We start from the raw sequence: 25221 nt of genomic DNA, 5'->3' as shown, positions 1-25221 counted from the left end.
AATGTAACAGCTCTAATCGAATCTTACTTGAACCAATAAGGATTCAGAAAAAAGAATTATTCAGATCCATCAAGGTTTTCCTCTCGCGCAACTGCTGTCAATTCTAAGAAATTTAGACACTCGTTTTAACTCGCTTGGGTCAATGATCACGACGCTCTACGTTCCCATAAATCCAAGGATGTTATAAATAGAGGATCTGCCCATATGTATCTTAATCCTATTAAATCGATGAAGCCAAAAAACAACCGAGCATAGTCACGTCTGATTGGCTACTCTCGTTTCCGCCATGATTGTTGGCTCAAAACATTGCAATCCTATTGGGTGGAGTGGGCAGAGTAGGGGTGGCGAAACTGTGACGTATGGCTTCAAAATTTTGTTGTAAGGGCAGATCCTCTATTTTATAAGATCCTTGCATAAATCAGATTTTTAAAAGTACCTTCAGCTAAGAATGAGTGAAAACGAAGATATTCAATTGTTCAACATGAGATTCTTGGACTTAGGACTCTCCACACAAACGCTTAGTTTTGTCAATAAAAAATTTGTTTATAAATATTACTAATGATCTAAAATACTTTGTTTTCAAACATCTAAAATTTGTATTCAATAAAGAAACAAAAAACATGTAAGTTGTCAGTATTTTTTTTCACTTTGAACTGTAATCTACCTTTATTTGTAAAATTTGTTTTAAAACTTTCATTAACTTTGAAGGCAAGTGCGACCGGAATATCTTGATGGATTTAATTAATATTTAAACATTATTTTCTCTTGTTCTAATACATAAGAATTTGAGCTATTACATTCTGAAAGAAGCTGATTTTAAAAAGTTAAAAATTATTCTAAAAATGCGAATTTTTCCAAATTTTGGCAAATTTTGAACTTCCGTCATCGAGTTTTTTAAAAATAGGTCCATACATTAAAAATAAAGACATCCCGTCTCCCAGTTATTTTCTTTAATTTCCACCCCGTATAAGTGGAAACAATATAATATTTCTACTGCAAAAAGTATTAAATTGCTGTTCTGTTTCCTCCATAACGATTATTTTTGCAGTTACATATGATCGCATGTTAAATCAGCATATTTTCCGCCACATTTCACACGTTATATTCCACAATGAATAGCAAGGATGTGAAATACAATGGAAAGTCACCTATTGGTCACCTAGACATACATATGAGGCAATACAAAAATGAAAAACGTAAATTCGAAATCCTGTTGTTCTTAACATTGGCATCCTGTCATTGACATAAATATCAGAGAATAGAGAAACCGTATTATCTACTTTACGTACTCATGTGATGAAATCTGCAATACAACATCAACAGTATCAAATATATATTGGTGTTAGTATTTTTCACTTCTTTCTCATTTAGTCAGTGGCGACGACAGGTGTTTAGTTTTGTGCGATACGACGATAGCTGTTCTTTTTTTTTTCTTAGTTTTGGTATACTACGTAATTATAATTCCGTTTATTATATATGAACGAACGTGACACCAAACGGATCTCGATCAAATTTGCCACATAGATGAGGTTCGGGCCTGGAATCAGTTTTATTATTTCAGTTTGACGGTGCAACTTAGGAGAGGAGGAAGGGGAAGGGGGAGATATTTTAATATGATCAAAAATGATCGATATTAGTGTCGAATCCATAGTTTTCGGGCTAGCTGGCATGAACAGCAATACTTCCGATGCCGTTTAAATCCAAATTCAGCCCCGCAACTAGCGGGAGGGGGAGATATATAAAAATGATCGAAAATGACCGATATTAGTGTCGAATTCATAGTTTTCGGAACGCTGAAATAAACAGTGATACTTCCGATGCCGTTTAAATCCAAATTCAGATCGGGGGCCGCGGTGGCTCAGTGGTAGTGCGTTCACCTCTTGTGCTTGGGGTCTCGGGTTCAAACTTTGCTCCCGCCAAGTGAACTTTGTGGTGGACAAACACCGTGTGCGTGGGTTTTCTCGGGGTTCTCCCGTTTCCTCCCACTTGATTCATTTCATCCATCTTTCATCATCACCATCTCCTTTAGCCTAACCGGCATAATCGTGGGACGTAAAACTCAAAGATTTCATTTTCCCAAATTCAGATCATAATAGTAATATTTAATTTTTATTTATCTATATAAATACATCTGTTTTCTGATTGTTATTGTTTTCTGATTTTTCATTATATTTTCTTTGTTTCTATCGATTTGAGAGCGGTTCAGTAATAGTAAACAGTGGCTGACTAATGGAATATGTCACTATCTTCAATCAGTATTTGCTATTATCACGCCAGGCTACCATTATGTCAGCTTAAATTTATATATATAAATTTAAAAACTCTTATATCCACATAAGGAGAACACACACACACACACACACACACACACACACACACACACACACACACACACACACATATATATATATATATATATATATATATATATATATATATATATATATATATATATAAAATAACGTTTTATCGCTGCAACCTAAGGGAATTTGAACACACATCGTTTCGCTATATAAAATACTGAATGTGTACAAGTATTGGTAATTATTTTAAGTTTTATTCCCTTAACCTGTAGCAGTAAATTGTTAGTTTTAACGAATGTTACTTTCCTTAATACTCGTCACTGCTTTTCTGTGACGACAGATTTTTAAAGTATACCACAAAAGCCACAAAGCCACGTTATCACTGTTTAATTTAGAATTGTTGTTGATCAAATCTTTACTATGACAGTTTCTACTTTTTTTTTTCAAATTAATATTACATAGTGGCCATATTAGTAACCCGGTGCCGACATAAAAGTTGTCCGACATGGAATAATAGTAACCAAGAAAGTTCTGTCGCTTTTTCACCCATCACCTTCGAACATCGATATGTCACCTAAGACGTATCTGGAAGATTAAAAATAGTTCCTATTAGCATCGATGACCTTCTGCCAACGTTCTGGAAGGCCATGGATTCCATCGCGGTGGAACTTGGTGTTCTGTGAAGTGAATAAGGTATTAAGTGCATTTTGCACCTCTACTAGGGATTTGAACTGGCGTCCTCTAAGGTGATTGCCCAAGGGATAGGACAGGTGATAATCGGACAGTGCAATGTCTGGGGAGTATGGCGGATGCAATAATGTTTCCCATCCGAGGCGTAGAACTGTGTCTCGGGTCATCCTAGACACGTGGGGCTTAGCGTTGTTCTGTAACAGGATTACCCCTTCGCGATTTAGAAGTGCTGGCTCCAGAGTTTTGAGTTTTTCTTGAATACGGCTCAACTGCTGACAGTACACAGTTGCATTTATGCTCTGACCAGCTGGTAGCATTTCCCGATGCACGATGCCGCGAGGAGTCCACCAAACACACAGGAAGACCTTTGTCTGATGCAGTGCTGGTTTCTCTGTTTTGGAACCGGTTCATGGGATGCTAACCAATGATGATGGCGCCGTGGAGCTTCGTACCGGACTCACTTCTCATCACATCTCAACATCTTGTCCAGAAATGGCTCCTTCCTCAGACGAGACAGCAAAGAAACACAGGTGTCTGCTCGCGTTGACTTCTGGCCCAGAGTCAAATAATGTGGGACCCAACTTGTAGTACATTCAAAGTTGATGGAGATGCTCTCGAATGGTTTCTCTACTTACACTGAATTGTATTCTTAGTTCCTCACATGTCTAGCCACTGCTCATCTCAATTGTTGCCTCAAAAATCTTTATTTTGTACATGTGTTAGTCTTACGGCACGTGGTGCGTCTTCGAGTATTTCGTCACCATCCATAAACTTGTTAAACAACTGCTGCACTGTCTACGTAGTCACCACGCTCTGACCAAAGGCCTAGTATATATTCCGCCCTTCTGCAGCGGCGTTTGATCCCAGTTTGAACTCGTACAGCATACATGCCATTATAACACTCTGTGGAAGTCCCATGTTCACTCTGTCCTTACACAAGTTCCCGATGCAACTGAACTGCCACAACCATTTAGTATGTTGGATATAACCCACACCAACAACTGGACGGTGTTATGCATCAATTGACCTAGAGCCAAAACATGGTTCTGATATATTGAAGGAAATACAAAACATTTTACTATTACGATCCAGTTCTTGGCGCTTGGTCGAATAGCTTTTCCTGAACGTTTAAGCAAATAGTAGGGTTTCAAACATTTTTTTTACATTATTCACGCTGTCTGCTACACACGAATGTAAAAATCTCGAAAATTGAAAAACGGTGCTTGGTCAATTGATGCATAACATCGTCTCCATTCGCATTCAACGCACGGTGAGAGGGTCAATTGAACACAGACCTTCACTAAAAGCGACAGAAGTTTCTTGGTTACCTTTTATAAAACCGAATACTGATTTAAAGAGTAGGAGAATGTAAAAACTGGGTCTCCTGCATAAGGGCGCCGATTTCCCTGTAACTTTGGGAGGGCTCATACATAAAAAAAATACATGTAGCAATACATATAACAATAAAAATACATATAAATATATATATTCATGAAAATACATGGGACTCACATGAACTTTGGGGGCCCGGGGCCCCCTCGGCCCCCCAGGATCTGTGCCGTTGCCCCTGCATGTTACAAGAGATGTTGAGAGTGTTCCAGATGATGCAGATAATGGTTCCGTATTGAACTTGGCTTGTTTTAAAATACGTGAATTTCAAGTGAAATAACATTGATTTTTAAAAAGATAGAAATCGGTCCCATTTTTTTTTTTTTTAAAAAGAAAATACTAGTGTTGCTTATGAAACTCGTGAAACTTGTCTCTTTTCTCGAAAACATTAGGAGAATTATAATACTTCTCATCTAGTTTCTAATTTAAAAATTACTTCTCGTCTCGTTTTCGAGAGGTAAATCGAGACGAGAGGGGAAATAACTCGCCTTGTAGGCAACCCTAATGATTGGTTAGAGCGAAAATCAGTTTCCGATTAACATAGTATAAAAATAAGCACAATTTAGAATATTGGCTTCATGTTGCTAGATCTGAATTAGTGTACTTACATAAACAAATGGCTACCTTCCGTATGATGTGTAGCTTCATTAGTCTTTGTGCCAGGATGTAATCCACGATCACACTTGTTATTACAGAGAACGTATAATGACAGAGGTATGGAAGAGCAGAGAAAAATCCATTCTGAAATATAAACAACAATAAATTATGTTTCGTGACGTATCACCTTTACATACAATGGAGCCATTACAGAGAAAGAGGATTCTTTAACGACAACATACTTAATCGTATTCAAGTGGAAATAAATAATTAAATAAATACAATCTAACTAAATGTTTATGTTTTCATGAGCACATCGAGTTAAGAAAGAACAGGGTGCCTACAAATCAATTAAAGAACTGAAGAAGAGCATATTACCTCAGAGGGAATCTTGACTTAAGATTTTATCACCAAATGTACCAAAACATTCTTTTAAAAAATGAACATGTGAGGATTTTAATCAACTGAGTAGAGGTTGCCATCTAGAGAAAATGATCAAGATCACAGATTTTAACATTTCACCTCAAATATCGATATTCTTCGTATATCAAAGATCATGAAGTTCAGGGCAGGTGATTCCGGTACTCTTACCTAAGCCCTGTTTTCTTAGTCTATCATTTGGGGAAAATTAATGCTGTTGTCTATGGGGTTAAGGTCAAATGTCTATATATATATTAGGAAGGGCTACAAGTATCATCGGATCTATTCTCAAATTACACAAAATCTTCTTCTTTGTCCCCGTCTTTTTACATATTTATATGGAGTCGTCTTTAATTCCTTTTCTCCACTCCCTCAGATTATTTTGCACCAGCGACGTAACTACGCTTGCTGTCGCCTGGGGCAAAAACTCGCCTTAAGACCAACCAAACCAAAACGCTTCCCCAAATATTTGCAAAATTTTGCGCCCTCCCAATCTGGCGCCCGAGGCACAAGCCCCATTTGTTCCCCTAGTTACCGAACTGTTTTTTTTTGCACCTTTGTATCCCCAATTACACAAAAATGGAAAAAGTTTATGTTAACATCTATGGAGTTCAGAGACGGTAAGGCTAGTTTTAGACGGAAGCATTTCTCGTAGCAAAAATCGTATCATCGATATCCTACCGTGTAATTTCCCATGCCATGACATATCCTATGGCATTTCTTGTCGATAGAACCTGCACGTAGCATTTTCCCCAGCATTTCTTGTCCGATTGCAGCGCCGTGGTGTGTTAAAAGGAAGCCAAAGATTTTGTGCCAAATATCCATGCTCTTTGTTTTGTGTGGGAAATTGAATTGTAGTAAAGAAAAATGAGTTGGAGTAGGGATGCTCTTTGCCCACATACTTCTTTGTGGTTTTCATTTTTTAATATAACCGGCGAGAACTGTTGTTAAAACCACTATAGATTTAGCTACCTCTCGCTTTAGTTTCGGAGCCATAATTGCGCTCTTCTCCAGTGATTTGTTTGCTACGTCATGACAAGATGCTTATCAGAATGCTAACGTGTAAAAGCACAATATACTTTTGATACCATAGAATATTATACGAGATTTTTGGCAGCACATCTGCTACGAGAAATACTACGATAAATGCTTCCGTCTAAAACTAGCCTAACGATTACATGCATCACACGGGCTCTCTTTTCCCACTCCACCGTCTAAGAAGCGTTAACAATGAGTAAATAAATCTGGACTATTCTGATACTGTAAACGCAGCGTTAGCAACGCGGAAAAGTGGGCGTTATTTTGTTCAACTATAAATACGTAGCGCTGGTAACGCGACGCTAGCACCGTAACCAGACTATATGGCGCGATTTTCGCGCATTGCCTTCGAATTTTTGCGACAAAATTAATTTCCCTTTCTCAGTCATTGATCTGGACACGGTCCAAATGGGATGTATGGGCGCCCTTGTCCTACTAACCGACTAGTTAGAAAATGAAACTGACCGGAAAATTCGAAAACAAGGGACTCATTCTTTTGTTCGCAATGGGCTTCAACTGGTCAGTTTCATTGAGTGTTTGCGGAGCACCAGAAGTTCAAAGATCAATTCTTTCAATACTATCGGATATCAGCAATATTCTTTGATGAATTATTGGGATCGGTTGGTGAAAGGCTCTTTAAGAAGGATAGAAATATGAAGACCCCGATAACACTCTGAGAAACGCGTTGAAACTCGTCCAGACGCGCTGAGTACGCTCAACGCTCGATTAGCGCTCTTAGCTTCGCGTTGAAACAGTTCACATAGTCGAGCCATGGTATAGACGTTGCCCCAATTGCGTTGTTAGTGCAGCGTTTAGAGCGTTCGTATAATCAAGGTCTAAAGTGATTATTTTAATCATTCCAAAAGATCTTTCCCAATTTTACCATATGATCAACGTTAATGGTAATGTCAATGGAGCTGAGATAAGGTGACTGTGTACTCACTCTACTGACCCTCTTGTTCAAATCCACTTTATGGGGAGTATTAATATGAAGTCCATAGAGATAATGAGATTAAATGACCACGTTACCCATTTTACAGGCTTCCTTATCTCATCAACTGTCTCAGAATAGTAGTACTCACGAGACGAGACGAGACGAGACGGAACAAATCTTCGTGACAAAATAGGAGACAACAAAGAGCTCTTCCAATAGAAATAGATATACTTTCCAAGACGAAACAGCACTTCCACGTAGTATTGTCCACGAAATGAAATCGTGTCGTCTCTTATATTTTGCCGAAGTTTCATCTTGATTCTTTGGGGAAAAAATTCGCGTCTCGTCTAAACAAAAATTCTTTTTGTAAAAAAAGTCTCTTTTTCTAACTTATGTACAAAATTGACGAATTGATTTTTTTCTTAATTTCGTCTGCAGTATTCAAAATCCTTCCGCATGACGAGAGGTTCGAGAAGGGTGTGGTATAACAACATTTAAACCATATTTGTTAGTTGATAGGAATGATTTACGTACCATCAATCGTTGGTAGTGCCCTCCATTGTGTTCGCAATATCTTTTTATGAATTTATATTTCTATGTACCCAATTGGCACGATTTTTGCGATCGTCTTGTAACCATGGTTGGGTATATATCACCATGACCAGACACCAAAGTTATAAATAAACAGTGGAACGTTTCCCCAATAACCCCTCTCCTAAAGGTCCGTATTCAGCCTTCTACCAAGAAAGTTATGTCTTACAGTTTTCTTGGCGTAATCCTCACTGATTGCATAACTTAGGTCGTACCGTGACTGGGAAATTTACAGAGATCTGCTGCAAAATCTTTGTAATGCTCTGAAAGTAAATTACCATGGCATATTCAGCTAACGTATCAGTTTGTTAGATAACAATGCTACCGCCCACAATGTTCAGAAAACAATCGGTTGTACAAAATCTTAATTACCATATGCATGACTTAGCGTTGTCAGGATTATTTCTGTTTTCATAAATGAACAGTCATTGAAATCAAGTCATTTTTCTTTGCCTGAGATCATTTCCACTGTCGAGCACTCACTTTCTAATTAATGTTCTACAAAGAATAACTGTGGTATTTGAAAAACTGTTTAGAGAAGTGCGTTTCTTTACACGGTGACTATAGGTAAAAAAAGACTAATAACATGTTGTTTGAAATTTTTAGCCACACTCTCTCTATGCGGGGGCAAAACCTTATTGATCACTCCTAGTATATACGATTGATTTTACATAATCAATTGGTTCTTACTTTTGTAACTCACTTAAAACGGACAGATCATCATCTATATGGAAACACGACAAAAAATATAAACCATAGTATTATGTGTGTGGTTCTTCGAGATCTTTTTCCACTTACCTCATTAATACTGTATCCTAATATACTATCCATATATTTTGGTCCTAACGTTAGCAACGTATATAATCCCCAGTCACTTCCAATGCACGCTATCATGACTGCCCATACTTGGATTGATGAAAACACTTTACCCCAAGGAACACTTGGATTCTGAAATGAAAAATAGGCAAAACATCCTATTAATGTTTTATTTCATAATAAGAAATCTAGGCGAAATATGGAAATATAGGGTAATAATTTAAAAGTGTGGTAGCTCCGTAAATGGACAAAACCTGTGTTTCCTACCTTAACTATCTAGGTAGATGTAGCTTATGTAGAAGACCTGTTCCGATCTTGAAATGTGTTAATATGTGCTTCATGAGGACAAATAGCATCGGTTCCCATTAAATTTCAGAATCAAGAAAACCATCCCATTGAATGCGATCATGCTTGGTCTTTAAGTATCCACATATCCACACAGTAAACAAATTTCTACCATACTCGAAATAAAGGGCCTTATGCAGAGTCGTTCAGCTGCGTCTAAACTAAAGAGTTCGACTAACATATGTTTTCTGCAGTAATCAGGCATTTAGTATGACGCTAATCATACGTTAAAACGACTCTGCATAAGGCGGATAATGTCTAATGACGGTTAAAAAGCTACAGGTTCGCACATTAAGCTGTAGGTTCACACGTCATATACCCTCTGTGCTAAAAGGTCCAACATACCAATGCAGGCCAATATTCGGTATAAAAAGGAACTGTGTCGATGGAATTTCAATACAGGAAAAAAGAAAACTCACCGAATAGGAGGGCGCTTCTTTCAAAGAAAGTAGTAAGGTTTTGAGCGAGTCGACAATACACAGGCCCCTCCAGGCTTATTGGCAAGAAGGAACCATTTTAGGTGTAAGTGAGGAAGTTTTACAGGGTGTTTCAAAATGAAACCGACGACGTTTGGGAGGTGATTCCTGACACCAAGATAAGACAAAAAGTATAGACCAACCTGCGTCGGGTCAACACTAATATGGGACTACTTAGGAACTAATATGTGCGCTATCCAAATATCCATATTTCAGAATCCTGTGGTACTTCCGTTTCAATTTTTATAGAGGGAGTTTGGCTTCGGGCATATAATTTGAAGTATTCACCAACTGCTTCTATAAAAATTATTTTGGAAGTACCTCAGGATTCTGAAACTTGGATTCTTGGATAGATTACGTACTAGTTCCTAAGTGAAGTCTTTACCCGACCATGGTAGGCCCCTTAGTTTTGGGGCTACGGATATTTAAAGTTCATTTTTTCACGTTTTCGGCAGCCTATAACTCCGAAAGGAAGCATTTGTGCACTCAGGTTGGTCTATACTTTTTGTTTTATCTTGGTGTCGGAAATCACCTCCCAAATGTTGTTGGTGTTGTTTTGAAACACCTTGTATAGAGTATCACATAGCTGTTAATAAAATACTGCATTATAGCCTCACACACATTTTTGTTTCTTAATTTACAGTAAGGCGCAAGAAATTACAAACGCAGACAATTAATAGTACTATTAAAATAAATAAATGAAAACTGTTCAAAGCAATGATTTATAAATTGCATTAAAAAGAGAAAATAACTTTTGATGAGGATAAAAATGAAGAAATGAGACTAAGACGAAATTCATTGAGTGCGATTTAGCGAGTTACTTCTTTGATTTCCAGAAAAGCTTTAACCTTTAACCTTAGGAAGAGCGCCTTATGATTTTAGTCTAAGCCCCAATGCTTTTAGTCTTAATTCCAATGCTTTTATTCTTATTCCCAAGTCTTTTATCCTTAGTCCCAATGCTTTTATTGTTAGTCCCTATGCTTATAGTCTTAGTTCCAATGCTTTTATTCTTAGTTCCAATGTTTTTATTCTTAGTTCCAATGCTTTTAGTCTCAGTTCTACTGATTTTAATCTTAGACTCAATGCTTTTAGTCTTAGTTCTTATGATTTTAATCTTAAGTCCCAATGCTTTTATTCTTAGTCTCAATATTTTTATTTACCTTTACAATGCTTTTATTTACATTCACAATGCTTTTATTTACATTCACAATGCTTTTATTTACATTCACAATGCTTTTATTCTTATTTCCAATGCTTTTAGTCTGAGTCATAACGCTTTTAGTTTTAGTCTAATTTCTTTATCTAACCCTAGAATTATATCTTTTTTGGTGCAAGCTTTATAAAAGCTTGTTTCTACACTTGCTATTTTCTACTTTTTGCTATAAGACACTTTCACATTCAATTCAGTTATAAGTCCATTTTAATTTAACAACATGAAACAAAACCATATCACCAAGATCTCCTGGAGATTATACTGTACATGCCAACTCAAGAACATTTTTGCTTGTATTATTGAAAAAAAGATGAAAGGCTAAAAGATACGGTAATGATGAGAAATGAATGAAATGGTGGAATGAAGAAAGTGGGAGGAAACGGGAGAGTCCACGCACATGGTGTTTGTACACCAGAAAGCTCACTTGGTGCGAGCTGTGATATAACCAAGGATTCCATGCGCCAGGAGGTGAACGCTCTACCACTGAGCCACCGCGGCCCCTGCATTATTGGAAGGTCATGTATAGTTAGCAGATAACAATTAATGACTTAATTGAATTTTAATAAAATGATAAGCTACAGAAAAAACATTATGTGACAATATTGTATTATCAACTTTACGTATCTGTACGAAACTCCAGGACTCTAATTAGTTATACGGGATTGCATGAGATTTAAGTCGCAACAGGGGGGCGCGGTGGCTCAGTGGTAGAGAGTTCACCTCCGATGCTTGGGGTTCTTGGTTCGATCTCAGCTCGCGCCGTGTGGACTTTGTGGTGGACAAACATCGTGCTCGTGAGTTTTCTCGGTGTTCTCCCGTTTCCTTCCCCTTTCTTCATTCCACCATTTCATTCATTTCTCATAATCACCGTCTCCTTTAGCCTAACCGGCATACCGTGGGACGTAAAACTAAAAGATTTCATTTCATTTTTTTAAGTCGCAAGAGTTGACTCTAACATAAAATAACGTCATGAGGGAAAAACGCAAAATAAAAATCAAAAATGTTTTAATTGTTATCACCTAAGTCGTACTATAGTATTTATTGGATTCTTAAACTAACATTGCTTCCTTTATTAGCCTGTAAAGGTTCGAACCTCTTGGTTCCCTTTGTCAATTTCATTTGAGTTTTAGTTTAGCATCCCTTTCAGCAGCGAGGCTATATCAGACGTGGACCTACAGCTTAACGTGGGATCCGAACCACATGAGCTCCCACCGGGAATCGAACACGGCTCTCCCACGCCAAAGGTGCATATGCTCAGTTCCCTTTGTCGGTGCGCTACTATTAATTGCTTACTTCGTATTTATGTCTTTGATGAGACCTACAATTAAAAGGGAGATCTGGAACACTGTACTGTTCCCCCACCGGAATCGAGTCCAGGACTTCCTGCACCAAAGAAACACGTGTTAGCCACTAGAACCAGCGAGAAAGATTTATTCACGTAGTCACGTACTTAATTACACAAATGCATAATAACGTCATGACGTTAAATATTAATCTTTGAGAGCCTAAGGTTAGACTATTGATCTCAGATAGCAGTCTTGTGTTCCAAGAGATCTGTTGAAACGCGTTTGACATTTGATCCTTCATAAAACATGAATATTTCACGAATACGAACTTCCCTGCAGGAAATCAAGCCCTATCTCCATAAACAGAGATAGAAGTAAAGTGAATATCCTCAAGAAACGATTAATGTAGATTAAACAAACAAATCTATTAATGCATTTTACAACTATTAACGTACATACAGTTGAATAAATTAGTGTAGGTACTAGCGGAGTAAGATTTAGTTTTTATATTTTGTCGGAGATAAATTGTGAATTCGAATCATATCAAGCTAACAATAATGTTTTATTTTTAATGAAATAAGTGAGTTGAATTCACGTGAAACTTCGCGTGAGTCTGTTTCTTTTTATTATTATTTATGATTTGCTTGTTTATATTGAACTCTGAACTGAGTAACTTTTATGTTAGTCACTTATGATACGTGGAAATCGTACGGATGTGATGTCTTTCAAAGTTGTTTGTTGTTCTTATTTTGTTGAAGTGTAGCCCCATCCCTATTCATCATCGAGGCAGAGCAGGCGCTACCATATGTGCAACACATGCATTTGCATCGGGAGGTAAATTTCGAGGGGCGGCTAAATCTGTCATAACTATATTATTTAAAATAAACATTTCTTGTTGGAAACAAACTTAATGGTTATGGTAGTTAAATGTAATAAACTGACGTTCTATTTGAATACTACATTCATAAATCATGTTTAGATCGCATTAATTTAAGGTCACATGGACAGTGCTAAAGCAAATGGTCAAACAAATCCCACAATGAATTGCTTGTCTGTTGTCAAACACAAGAACTCAATCTGTTCCATTTTAGTTAGTTAGCGCAGTTTTGATATGAAAATTAGTCTTGTCTTTGTCGCAAACAAGTTTCTTATCATTGAAAGTGGAAACAGTTTTTTTTTTAAATAACAGATGTTTAAGGAAAATCAAGAAATAAAGATAAAAGAGCTCGATATTGAATTATATAAAAAGGATTATCATCTTTCCTCTGCAGATGTGTTTGCCTTATCTTTCACTAGCTTAACAGATTAATATTTAAAGAAAAAACAGATACAACAAGAATGTATTTGTAGTGTTTAGGCCTTTCTGAGTGCGAATGCACTCTCCCCTCGTGGCTTTTAAGATTTGTTCTATGTGAAGAAAGGGTGGGAACAAATGATGCCATTGCACGGAGCGAGAAATTGTGTAGGACCGGCCCTGCATCGAGGCTATATGAAACGTGAACCTACAGTTTAAGGTGAATTCACAGTAGACAGAACCTACATGAATTCGAACAATTATAAATGCATTCAATTTTCAATAGTCTTCCACCGGAAGTCGAACCATGTACGGATCAAAGGCGCGCGCATTAACTACTAGACAAAAGATTAGGGCATTCAAAGTTTGTAAGTCTCAGTAAGAGTGTTTTACCAGAGTACTGTTATTGTTATATGAAGTGTTACTTTTACGCCTAATAACAGACAAAATTACGTCAAAATATTTGAAATACACAAGGCTGAAGTATATTTCGCGAACTCGCTACCACGTCCTTGTGACAGCCAGGCGAGCACCCAGAAATATTTTGTTGGAAAGGATCCAAGCTTTGGGGGCGGGGGGATCCAATACTACGCCACTATGTCTAACAGTATTGAACGGGTATTATTCTGCACCTGAAAAGACAATAAGTAATTGTAAAAATACTTCCACTTATATTTTCAGAAAGAATGTAGATGAAGTGTAGGATCATATGTTCATGGTACATCTCTCTGTTAAACAATTATAGTTTTATTAAGAAAGGTACAAATGTCTGTTGACTCAGGATGCTTTGGGGAGGTCCGGGCCCGGTGGACCCCACCCGTGGGTGCGAACCTGGCAGGGACGGATCCAGGACGGACTTCTGGGGGGGGGGAGCGGTGGGTTGTACTGCTACTTAGAGCTACTTTTAAGAGCTCCAAACTCTGGGATGGGTTTTATTTATATATAAAAAATAAGAAAGTTTCCTTTTCTGGGGGGCGATTGTTCCCCCATAGATCCGCCCCTGGAACCTGGTGACAGCACTAGACAAAAATCTCAGTATCTTTTGAAGATGCTGATATATCAACGATTTTTTTTTTTTTTTTTTTTACTTTGATGCGTAGCAATATCTTTCTGAAAGAGGAAGATCACAATGCCTCAGTTGCGGAGTGTTATCCTTGGTGCTTGGGGTCCGTGGCTTAATTCCCAGACAAAGTAAGTTTGTGGTGGACAACATCGTGTCCTTGAGTTTTCTCTGGGTGCTCCCATTTCCTCCCACATTTTCATTACATTAATTCTTCTATCATCATTCTTTTGCCTTAATTATCTGTCTTCCTTGGCCTAAAGGGCATAACCGTGGGACATTAAACCGAAAGATTTTCTGGAGGAGGATCTATTATTTGGCATGTTGTTACAAGAATGCTGGAGCCTAAATCAGAGCAGCGAATAAACAAGCGATATAGAAACAATAAATATGTTATAGACAGGGGCGGATAAAGGACGGACTTCTCGGTCGCGGGGGGGGGGGGGAGCGTGGGTAGTAATACTGCTACTTACAAGGAGACTTACAGAAGTGTCACTCACCGATTTGAATGAAACTTTGCATACTTGTAGAACATCGAAAAATAATCAATACGTATTTTTCTATTTCAGCAATGGTGCGGGTTTAAGGGTAGAAACCACCCTTTGAAAGGTGTGGTCTCCAAACATAGACAGAAAAAAAATAATTTAATGTAGAAGAAAACGTACTGCCAGGGGGATAGGACAGCTGATGCAAAATCTGACGTCAAGTTGTAAAATTCAAAATGGCGGATCTAATATGGCGATTACAATTAAATAAGACTGCTGATTTGAAATGCTTTGTAGTTACGTAAGAACAGTCATAGTTGACAAGGGTTACAGCGAGAAGATTGCAGACCGATTTGAAACCCTATTCTGTAAGTACTTTAACTGGATGCTTGATTAAAGCGCGTCTCCGCATCTCTCACTATTAGGAGTGCTTATTTATAGTGAGACCTCTCTCCTTCCACTATTCGAGGTGCTTATTGAAAGAAAGTCCCTCGCCTCTCACTATGGTCCAAATCAACCTCTTTAAGGGGACTCACATTAAATAAACAACCCGACTAGTGAGAGGCGAAGGGATTCACTTTCAATAAGCACCCTGAATAGTGAGAGATGCAGAGACGCACTTTAATCAAGCATCCAGTTAAAGTACGTACAGAATGGGGTTTCAAATCGGTCTGCAACCTTCTCGCAGAAACCACTGCCAACTATGATTGTTCTTGCCTAACTACAGAGTATTTCAAACTAGCAGACTTATTTAATTGTAATCGCCATATTAGATCCGCCATTTTCAATTTTATAATTTTGACGTCAGATTCTGCATTAGCTGTCCTATCCCCCTGGCAGTAAGTTTTCTTCTACATTAAATGATTATGCTTGGAGAGCCCCCTCCCCACACCGTTCAAAGGATGGTTTCTAACCTTAAACCCGCACCATTGCCGAAAAAAAAAATACGTCTCGATTATTTTTCGATGTTCTACAAGTAGAGGAAAAGGTTTAAATATGGGCTAGGGTTTAAAAATGGGCTACCAGCAATATCTGTGCTCCACAGTGCTGCACTGAGGCGGAAACTGTAAGAGCTCGTTACTTGTATACACAAAAGACGAGGCACCAGTTGGGAGCGAGATCGGAGCATGTGTACTTGTGTTTGTTGGCTGTTTAGTGTGCAGAAGACAATTTCGTCGTGCTAAAAGTTTTGTAGGTATGTATATACTTCACGTTTCTTGTTTCCACACATGCTTTAAACCAACTGCCTCATATGAACTATATTCCTACTACATAGCGTTTATAATTTGCATGTTTAAATCGTAAGTATTTATAAGGATACGTCATCAAAACATTTCAAAGCAAATTGGCGTCTTTCTTTAAATATGGGCTACAATGACTGGTCTAAATATGGGCTAGGGTCTTGTGACACCTTTCGACATTTCACCACTTCCTGCAATTAAGAAGAAGGTTAGTAATCGAGATCCGAAGGCTGCAGGCGCCTCCAGCATAACAGGTTCTCCATATAACGGCGCTTTGTCCGCCTCGATGGCAAAGTCAGCAACGAAAAGAAAACAGGAAAAAAGGCATTTGGATTTTGAAAACGCTAAGGAAAACATAAAAGAGGGCATTGAAAATTTGAGAAAACAAGGTTGTTCCAGGAAAGCAGAGGGGGAAAATGGATCGAAACGGAGAAGGGTAGAAAAAAATCAGAAGTGGGAAAGAAGAAAGATAAAAACCAGGAGTGTATTGATTCAGAAGATGAAGATTGTTTTGGTATTAAATTAATTGACAGCGGGGAAAGTGATATTGAACTCCCGATATGACAGAGAATTCCAGAAGAGAACGATGCAAACTGCATGTTGTGTGATATGAAATTTTCAGAGGACCGTCCTAACGAATCGTGGGTTATGTGCCAAATGTGTTTGATGTGGGCACACACTGAATGTGGGGGTGCAGATGCTGACATATACATTTGTGATTTTTGCAAGTAGAACGTTCATTTGCATTTGGATTAATCTTACTGTTTGATTTGTATTCTTTTAAGATCTATGTATTTATTTTCGATTTTTTAAAACTGGGGCCCATATTTAGACCAGTTTTTAAAAACTTAAATTTTGGAGCTCCTAAAAAAATTATTTTTTTCAAAGAAATATGTACTTTTTATTTACTTTATAATATTTGTAGTAAAGAGTAATCTTTGAAATATATTATTGAACATTGAAACTTTCAGTTATATACATTGTTTGAAAATGAGAACGAAAATAAAAGTGGTAGCCCATATTTAAACCTTTTCCTCCCTATGCAAAGTTTCATTCAAATCGGTGAATGACACTTCCGTAAGTCTCGTTGTTAGAGCTACTTTTAAGAGCTCCAAACTCTAGGATGGGTTTATTTATATATAAAATAAATAAGTTTCCTCTTCTGGGGGGGATCGCCCCGATAGCCCCCCTGGATCCGCTCCTGGTTATAGACATTCACTATTCATGTAATCTAGCCCCAGCACAGGAACCCACAGGGCAGGGAGGTTTTTTTGGCGCATGTTGTGCTTCTGAGCTTTTGAGTGCGGAAGGAAAGCATTAAAAATAGCACAATCAAGTATTAAGTATATGAATGATGATGGTTTTAAGAACAGTACTGTAAAGCAGAAATTAGTATGAATAATTTATTTTAAAATAATTATTTGTCATTAGCAAAGAATGATTTACAGGATAATTGTGACGGCGAGAGACGTTAAGCAGATATGGAGTGATTCTGTTTAAAAAGAAAGTACCACAGGCTACCAAGTGAAGGACACTTCTATGTATTTGACATGCAAGTCAGTGTAGAAACTTATTATCTTTTTTCTCAGGTGAACCTTCTTTGCTGCTTCTTTAGGGAGGGAAGCCTTAAACGTGAGAGGATTGCACCCAAGCACTTCGGGGGGGGGGGGGGGAATGTGCATCGCTGAGCCACAGTGAGATGTTTCTCTTTTACACACTAAAGGAAAGAAAATGAGGAAGGAATAAAATATAGGTATAAAGGAAAACTCTTGCAAATGAATTACATGTTTGTATTCTATAATCGTAATAATATATCTCAGCGTTTCCCAACCTTTTTCAACTTGCGGCACACTACGGGTGTGACTTGAATTCTCGCGGCACATTTATGGATATTATTTGTAAACATAAAACACAGTGGCATTTTTCTGTGATTATTGATCTCCTTCTCACAGACAAGAGAGCTCGAACACTGTTTTTTCCCCGCGGTAAATCATTATGGTTATTTTTCATTCTAATTTAAAAATAGAAAACAATTGCAAAGAAATATTGGACTCAAGTTTTTAAAAATACGCTTTCTTTTTAAAAACTGTATCCAACCTTTTACTAAGAAGGAAGATCACTAAATAACGAACGAATGAACAAACAAATCTCATTTACTTTTAAAACACAAATGTAGGTAATTTGTCGAAAGGATTGAATTATATTTTAAATTTTCAAGTTTCGAAATGGTCTGCAACAATAAAGAAGTAATAATGGTTATAACAATGACAACAAATACTTTTTTCAACATTAGAAATGTACAGAACAGTAACACGGTATGAAACTTAAAATTGTAGATTTATAGTAGAGGTCCATAGTAACGTGAAATGCAAATATATATATATATTTTCCCTACCTTTTACAATTTGATTCCTCTAAAAATTAATAATTTTGTTTCGATTCCTCGCGGCACACCAGCGGCCCATTCACGGCACACCGGTTGGGAAACGCTGATATATCTTTTTATTTAATATCTGATATCATTGACGCCCGAAGGTGAGGGCAGGATGAGGCCCGGTCTCCCCCTTGGCTCACGAAAATGTACTAAATTTCTTAAGATTTTCTTAATACAAGTAAAAAAAATACCAAACGCAATATAGTAACCAGGGAGATGAACCCCCTAACAAATTTTCTTCAGGCGCCCATGTCTGACATTCATCTGGTGTACTGAGAGAACTATCTTCTTACTATTCGGAAAAGAACACTGAAATGTACCCTCACAAGTGTTGATACCATAATAACTTACCACCGTATTTGTTACTCAACTCAAATAACAACAGTTAATTCTGAGCAAACGCTTAAATCAAATTTGAACTGAAGACGTATAGTACTATTGTTTAATATACTCTGTTTCATTACCGTTTACTTTGCGCGATCCATAGTTTTACAGTACCGTACTAAAAAGACATCACGGCCTATAATCTCCAAATTTTGATTTAAGACGACATTCACCTATTTTTACAAAACAAATCGATATTATTTACCTTTGTATACTTGGCAGATGCACACAATTCCATCCTCATAAGCTCTTTCTCTTCAGGCTGACATCTCGGATGCTCTTCAGGAGTTTCGTACATGAGGAAATACCAACATACACACCACAAGAGACCAACCAATCCACTGAAATAGAATACTGATTCCCAACCCGTGGAGTAAAGAATTACTCCGCACAGAGGTAAGGCCATCACAGTCCCCAACATACCACCTGGAAACAATATTAATAAAATAATTAAAAAGCAAGCTCCATGTTGTAGAAAGACTACACAATTATCACCATGGTAATTAACAATAATTAAATCACTCTACTGATTATTCAAGGGTGTAGCCATAGAGAAAGGAATGGGGACTCGATCCACAACTGATTTACTGGTCCCTGCCCAAATGGAATTCCTCTGTTGTTTGTTAATAAAACATTGTTTCTAATACTTACAGCAAATTGAGAATGTTCATAATAAAACAATGAAACAAAAATATTTTTAAAAAATTAAGGGGGCAGACTACTAAGCCTACGTATCTTTCAAAAGCTAACAATTTTTCGTTTGCCCGTTTTTCGTAAGTGAAAAGAGATAATGAAATGTAACTTACCTCAATTATAGATAGATAAAGTTATTCTACACCCAAAAATATGAATCGGAAGAATTTTCAGTGTTGCCATCCATAGAAATTACAGTGTGACTAGAATTTGAATTACCCAAAAATCTATGTTAACGCAGCGACTAGAAAAATGAACTCAACGGTAATTGGTGACTTATCATGTTGTCTTTGTTCCTGGTTAACAACTTTTTAAATAACATCTGTATTTATTTTTGTAATAACTTATTTATTTTGTACTAATTTTTGTAAGTTATTAGAAATCTAAATACCAATATTAATTATATCTTTTCACTTACGAAAAACGGGTAAAAGAAAAAAAAATGTTAGCTTTTGAAAAATATTTAGTAGTCTAACCCCTTAAAAGACATCAACACTTTAAAATTAGTAAAATAACCGAAATTACGAGGGTGATTCAGAAAGTAGTGCTTCCAAGATGATACCTTTATTTGTGTTTGATAGATAGCACCGATACAAGTATCAGTGAAAAGCTTGCAGTGTCAGTTACAAATTGTGGCATAATCTTTCAACATAGTTCCCATTACGGGCAACACACTTGCACCAACGCGAAACAAGGTTTTTGATGGCGTCGACGAAGAATTATGGTGGCTGCTGGTAACACTATTGCCGAACTGTTGCTTCTCACCTCCGTGTCACAACTTTAGTGTTGGCCGTTAAGAGTCTTCATCCCGGCGAAATTAAAATACCGCTAATTTTACAGTAATTATGTGATATCTTCAAATAGATAACAGATAATCGAAATGTGGAACAAGAGCGCCCTAGACAATATTATTTTACATAAAAAACCGTTATCAGGACTCACTTATCTGCTTTCGATTTCGAGCCATTTTGAAAATCGGCATTTATTTTCGCGTTTCTAAACAGCTGAAAACGGAAAGCCACTAGGTGACTTGTAATAACGGTACCTCATGCAAAATAATATTGTCTAGGGCGCTCTTGTTCCATATTTCAATTATCTTTTATCTATTTGAAGATATCACATAATTACTGCAAAATTAGCGGTATTTTAATTTCGCCGGGATGAAGATTCTTAAGATGATCCTTAAGTTTGGGGAAGAGTCAAAAGTCGCAGGGCGCAAGATCGAGACTATAGGCAGGATGAGGAGGAATGTCAATACTTTGCCAGCAGTGGGACAACATTGATTTCTTTTTTGGCGGAGGAGAGTACGTGTGGCGGTACTCCATCGACTGACGCTTCGGTTCCCGGTCGTAATGGGTATCCACGACTCGTCGCCGATGATGAATGTTCCTGGGCGCACAACCTTTCACAGTCAGAAATTCAATGACAGCCCGCTGTTTCAACCGCACGTCATCACTGGATGCCACGGATTGCTCCATTACTCTTGAACAAGAACAGATAGGAAGGTGAAACAAGTGACATTCTATAGCTTAAACATCAGTGCGTTGATGATAAATAGTTCAGAATGTATGCTGTGCTATTGGCCAAGTCGTGGGCTTGGAGGCATTACTTCGTGAATCACCCACGTATTTATATTCAATTTGTTACTTTTGTTTGCCTAACTGGATGCAAAGAGTTGCGAATTTATTAATATATTATTGCACAATTGCGTACGCAAAGAGGGAATTTTCAGGTTTTAACGTCCTGCTCCAATACTATTACGGAAAAAATATATAATCACACTAAGATATGCATACAAAAATCTCAAGTCTCCTGAAAAAAAAAAAAAAAAGAGATTAGGTGCTTGAAGCCCTCTTGAAGTTCTGCGTACGCCCCTGCTATTGGAAATGGTATGAAATGAAATCTTTGAGTTTTTTACGTCCCACGGTTATGCCGGCTATGCTAAATGAGACGGTGATAATAAGAAATGAATGAAATGGTGGAATGAAGAAAGCGGGAGGAAACGGGAGAATCCCGAGAAAATCCACGCACACGGTGTTTGTCCGCAACAAAGTTCACTTGGCGCGATCTGGGATCGAACCAGGGATCCCATGCTACCACTGAGCCACTGCAGCTGCCACTGCTATTGGAATACAGTGTTTGAGTCTGATCTTATTTTTTTTTTTATGATTTTGTTTACTAATCACGTTTATCCATATAAGGACAAAATCAAACAAAAAGTATTCTTTAATCAATATTAGCTTCCTATCCTACAGCCTGTGACTATTATAATTTCACACACTGCCAAGATAGGCTAGGAAAATTAAACAAACAGAGCAAAACTTCGTAAAAAAGTCCGACGATTTTTTTAGAGGCCATTTTTTTTTAAAGCTTTCAGCATATTCTAAAAAATATCGTTGATTTGAACTGATGGTTTTTGTTTTTAGTGGGAGAAAGGGGAAAATTTAAGTTTAATTTGCAATTATCTAAAAAACTATAAATTTTTCGAAGAAAATAGTTATATTCAAAATTGTAGTTTACAAAATTCTCCACGACAAAGGTTCTTAGACTTTTTTTTAAAAGAATAAATCGTTTCAAAGATATAGATGAATTATTTATGAACAGAAATAAGGTGAGCATTTTAAATTTGATACTACATAATATCTGGAAGAATAACCATCGGACGGAAAAAAAGTGTTCGAAATAAACAAAAAATAATATTTTGGAGGAGGAGATTCACCTGTGATAAAATATCCTGCTACCTTCTTTCTCCTGGGATGAGGAAAAATTTTGAAAACGCATTTTTTTTTTAATTACAGTTTTGTACACTTTAGGAAAATTCTTGCTTTACCATGAGGTATTGTGACCTTAACTTGCCATATTTTAATAACAAGACAAAACTCAGAACTGTTGTACTTACCTAAGCCTCCTATAGATAAAAATTTCCCTCTTTCGTGCACTGGAATCCATTTTGTCGTTAGAAGACTAACGCAAGGAAACAAAGGTCCCTACAAAAATACGAATTACTGAATTACAGCCATATGAACTAACAATTGTAAGTACCAGAAAATAGTTAATTAGCAAATTGGTAAAAGGGGAGTCAGAACGCCTTTCAATAATGAAATAAATTCGAGGGGCAGTCAAGAAGTTCCCGGAATTCCGTTGAAACTATTTATTACCACAATATAGGCACACATTCACTTAATCGCCTTCAAAATAGTTTCCGAAATTTCTTTGTAACTATTTATTACCACAATATAGGCACACATTCACTTAATCGCCTTCAAAATAGGCTCCTTGAGAACACACATACTTGTTCCATCGCTTCTACCATTGCTGGAAATAACACTGAAAGTCCTGTTTTGGTATGTTCCGAAGTTCAGCCATCATATTGGTTTGGGATATCTTCTACGGTGGCAAAACGGCTAGCAGAAACGAACATTCTCCTCCTCTACCAGCCTCCCTACTCACCGGATTTAGCATCAGTGGATTTCAGGCTCTTCTTCAAGGATTAAAAAGGGCCTCAAAGGTAACCGTTTTGCCACCGTAGAAGACATCCAAACCAACGTATCAGTTGAACTTCAGAACATACCAAAACAGGACTTTCAGCTTTGTTTCCAGCAATGACAGAAGCGGTGGAACAAGTATGTGTGTTCTCAAGGAGCCTATTTTGAAGGCGATTAAGTGAATGTGTGCCTATTTTGTGGTAATAAATAGTTACAACGAAATTCCGGGAACATTTTGACTGCCCCTCGTAGTTTGTACAAAAGTACTTGCAAAACAGATAGAAGTGTCACGTGTTACGGTGTATACACGTGATGGAATTTCATTTGGTCTCGTTTACGGGAAACCAAACTCCTTAACATGCTATTTTCTTTTCAAGCCCAGGATTAAATATAGTATTTTACTTCAACTTAAGACCCTCCCCTAAGCTCACGCCGAACTTTTTAAAAATTTTAGTGAATAACTTAATGACATATATGAGGCATGTTCAAAAAGTATCGAACCTTGTTTTTCTCCTCGTACACAATGAAGCACGAGAGACTTTCTTCTGTGTAGATGTAGAAAGGATACTCACGTGAAGTCGTGAATATTTTCCCCACCCGCAGAAAGCGACAGTCAAGCGGAAACCATTCAATTGGATCGGTACATACTATTTTGAAGGTATTGTTTGACCAGGATATTAGTGCGGTTTTTCGAGGAGGTCGCTGCTGTTGTGTTTACATCAGTTTCTTGGTAAGCGCGGTGGGACAGGGGAGAGGAGAGCGTCACTCTGCAGTGTATCCAACGATTTGTAAAAGTTGCAGTTTATTAATACATGTTATAAGTAGCCTAATCTGTTTCGCTTAATAAGAACGCTACAAATTATAGTTGTTATTGAATGCAGGAATGGTTATTCCTGCAGTAATGCAGATGTATTGTGGATAATGACATATGCATGGAAATTAACAATTTAAGAACAACATAGCACGCAATTGAGTTTCTACCATGTATTAGACAGATTGTATAAAATTTGCGTTTTATTTGATTTCATTATAAGACAGGAGCAACCTGTGAAACACAGGAATAACAATGCCAATGACTAAAAGATTAATTAGGGTTTATTGCTTAGAGACTTGCGCAATACCTTGTAACTGTAAGTTTAAATAAAGTTAAGGCTCGCGATGCTTGTACTTGTTTTAAATGTGAGTTTATCGGTTGGTAAATTATTTCCTCGAGTTTTAGCCAAGGAAGAATTCCGATACCTTTCCACTCGAGAAGTGTGGAAGTCCTCTCCGTTGGTCTATTGGCTAGCGCATGTGCCTTTGATGTACGTGGTTCTAGGTTGAAATCCAAGTGAGCTCAAAAATTAATTTTACAATCTTTCACTTTCATTAACCATCTGTCTTCTCTAGCATAAAGAGTATAATAATGGGACGTTAAACTAAAGGAATTTCATTTCATTTTTTCGATGAATATGAACCCTTTGGGAGAAAAAGGAGGTGAAGAAGAAATTTTTCCTTCATTTTTTTAAAGGGTTATGGGATTGAATAACTTGCCTTTCGGCATTGGCATGTAAAATCTGATTGCAATGCATCTTTCTTTTAGAATTATTATCGTAATCGAGCCTTTTGGTAAATATGGAATAAAAGTATCGATAAAACATCAGCGTATGGATAATATAAGCATATCATTGCTTCAACACATGATAAACTGACAATTTTTATTTATGAGTACAGAAATTCTCCTTAAACTCATTCTAAATTTCTTTCAGACTCTAGGTCTCAGGAGAAAAATAATTAATTCTACTGTCTGTTTTCCCACACAATATAATTTTAAAACTTGGAAGCCTAGTGTTATCTTTCTGCCTGCAATGCATAATCATTTGTCGATTAACTTCAGAGGACTGAGTTTAGCCCGTAAGCACAAGTTGCATATAGTTCAAACATATCAGATATACGGTCTTGTTTAACAAAACCTGCCCCTCTCCCTCCTTTATCTGAAAAGCCCTATATTGTTGTCCACATATGAAATTCGAAGACAAAGGCAAGGCATCTTTAAACAGCTGTACTT

General features: G+C 37.2%; 1 protein-coding gene across 1 annotated transcript in view; it reads right to left on the bottom strand.

The window, feature by feature from the left end:
* LOC145678800 (putative inorganic phosphate cotransporter) overlaps positions 1–25221 on the bottom strand; it is a 151487-nt gene that overhangs the window by 46010 nt on the left and 80256 nt on the right. The window contains exons 4-7 of the mRNA XM_081749317.1: positions 22589–22676; positions 19202–19422; positions 8761–8910; positions 4991–5123 (exon numbers count right to left, since the gene is read on the bottom strand). Coding sequence (XP_081605443.1) covers positions 4991–5123; positions 8761–8910; positions 19202–19422; positions 22589–22676 — 592 coding nt within the window. The remainder of the gene's footprint in view (positions 1–4990; positions 5124–8760; positions 8911–19201; positions 19423–22588; positions 22677–25221) is intronic.

This window comes from Thermobia domestica, chromosome 2 (assembly GCF_964235325.1).
Source record: "Thermobia domestica chromosome 2, izTheDome1.hap1.1, whole genome shotgun sequence".
In the NCBI taxonomy this organism is placed as follows: Eukaryota; Metazoa; Arthropoda; class Insecta; order Zygentoma; family Lepismatidae; genus Thermobia; species Thermobia domestica.
Note: the sequence above shows the minus strand (reverse complement) of the source record. Positions and strands in the feature narration are given on the sequence as shown.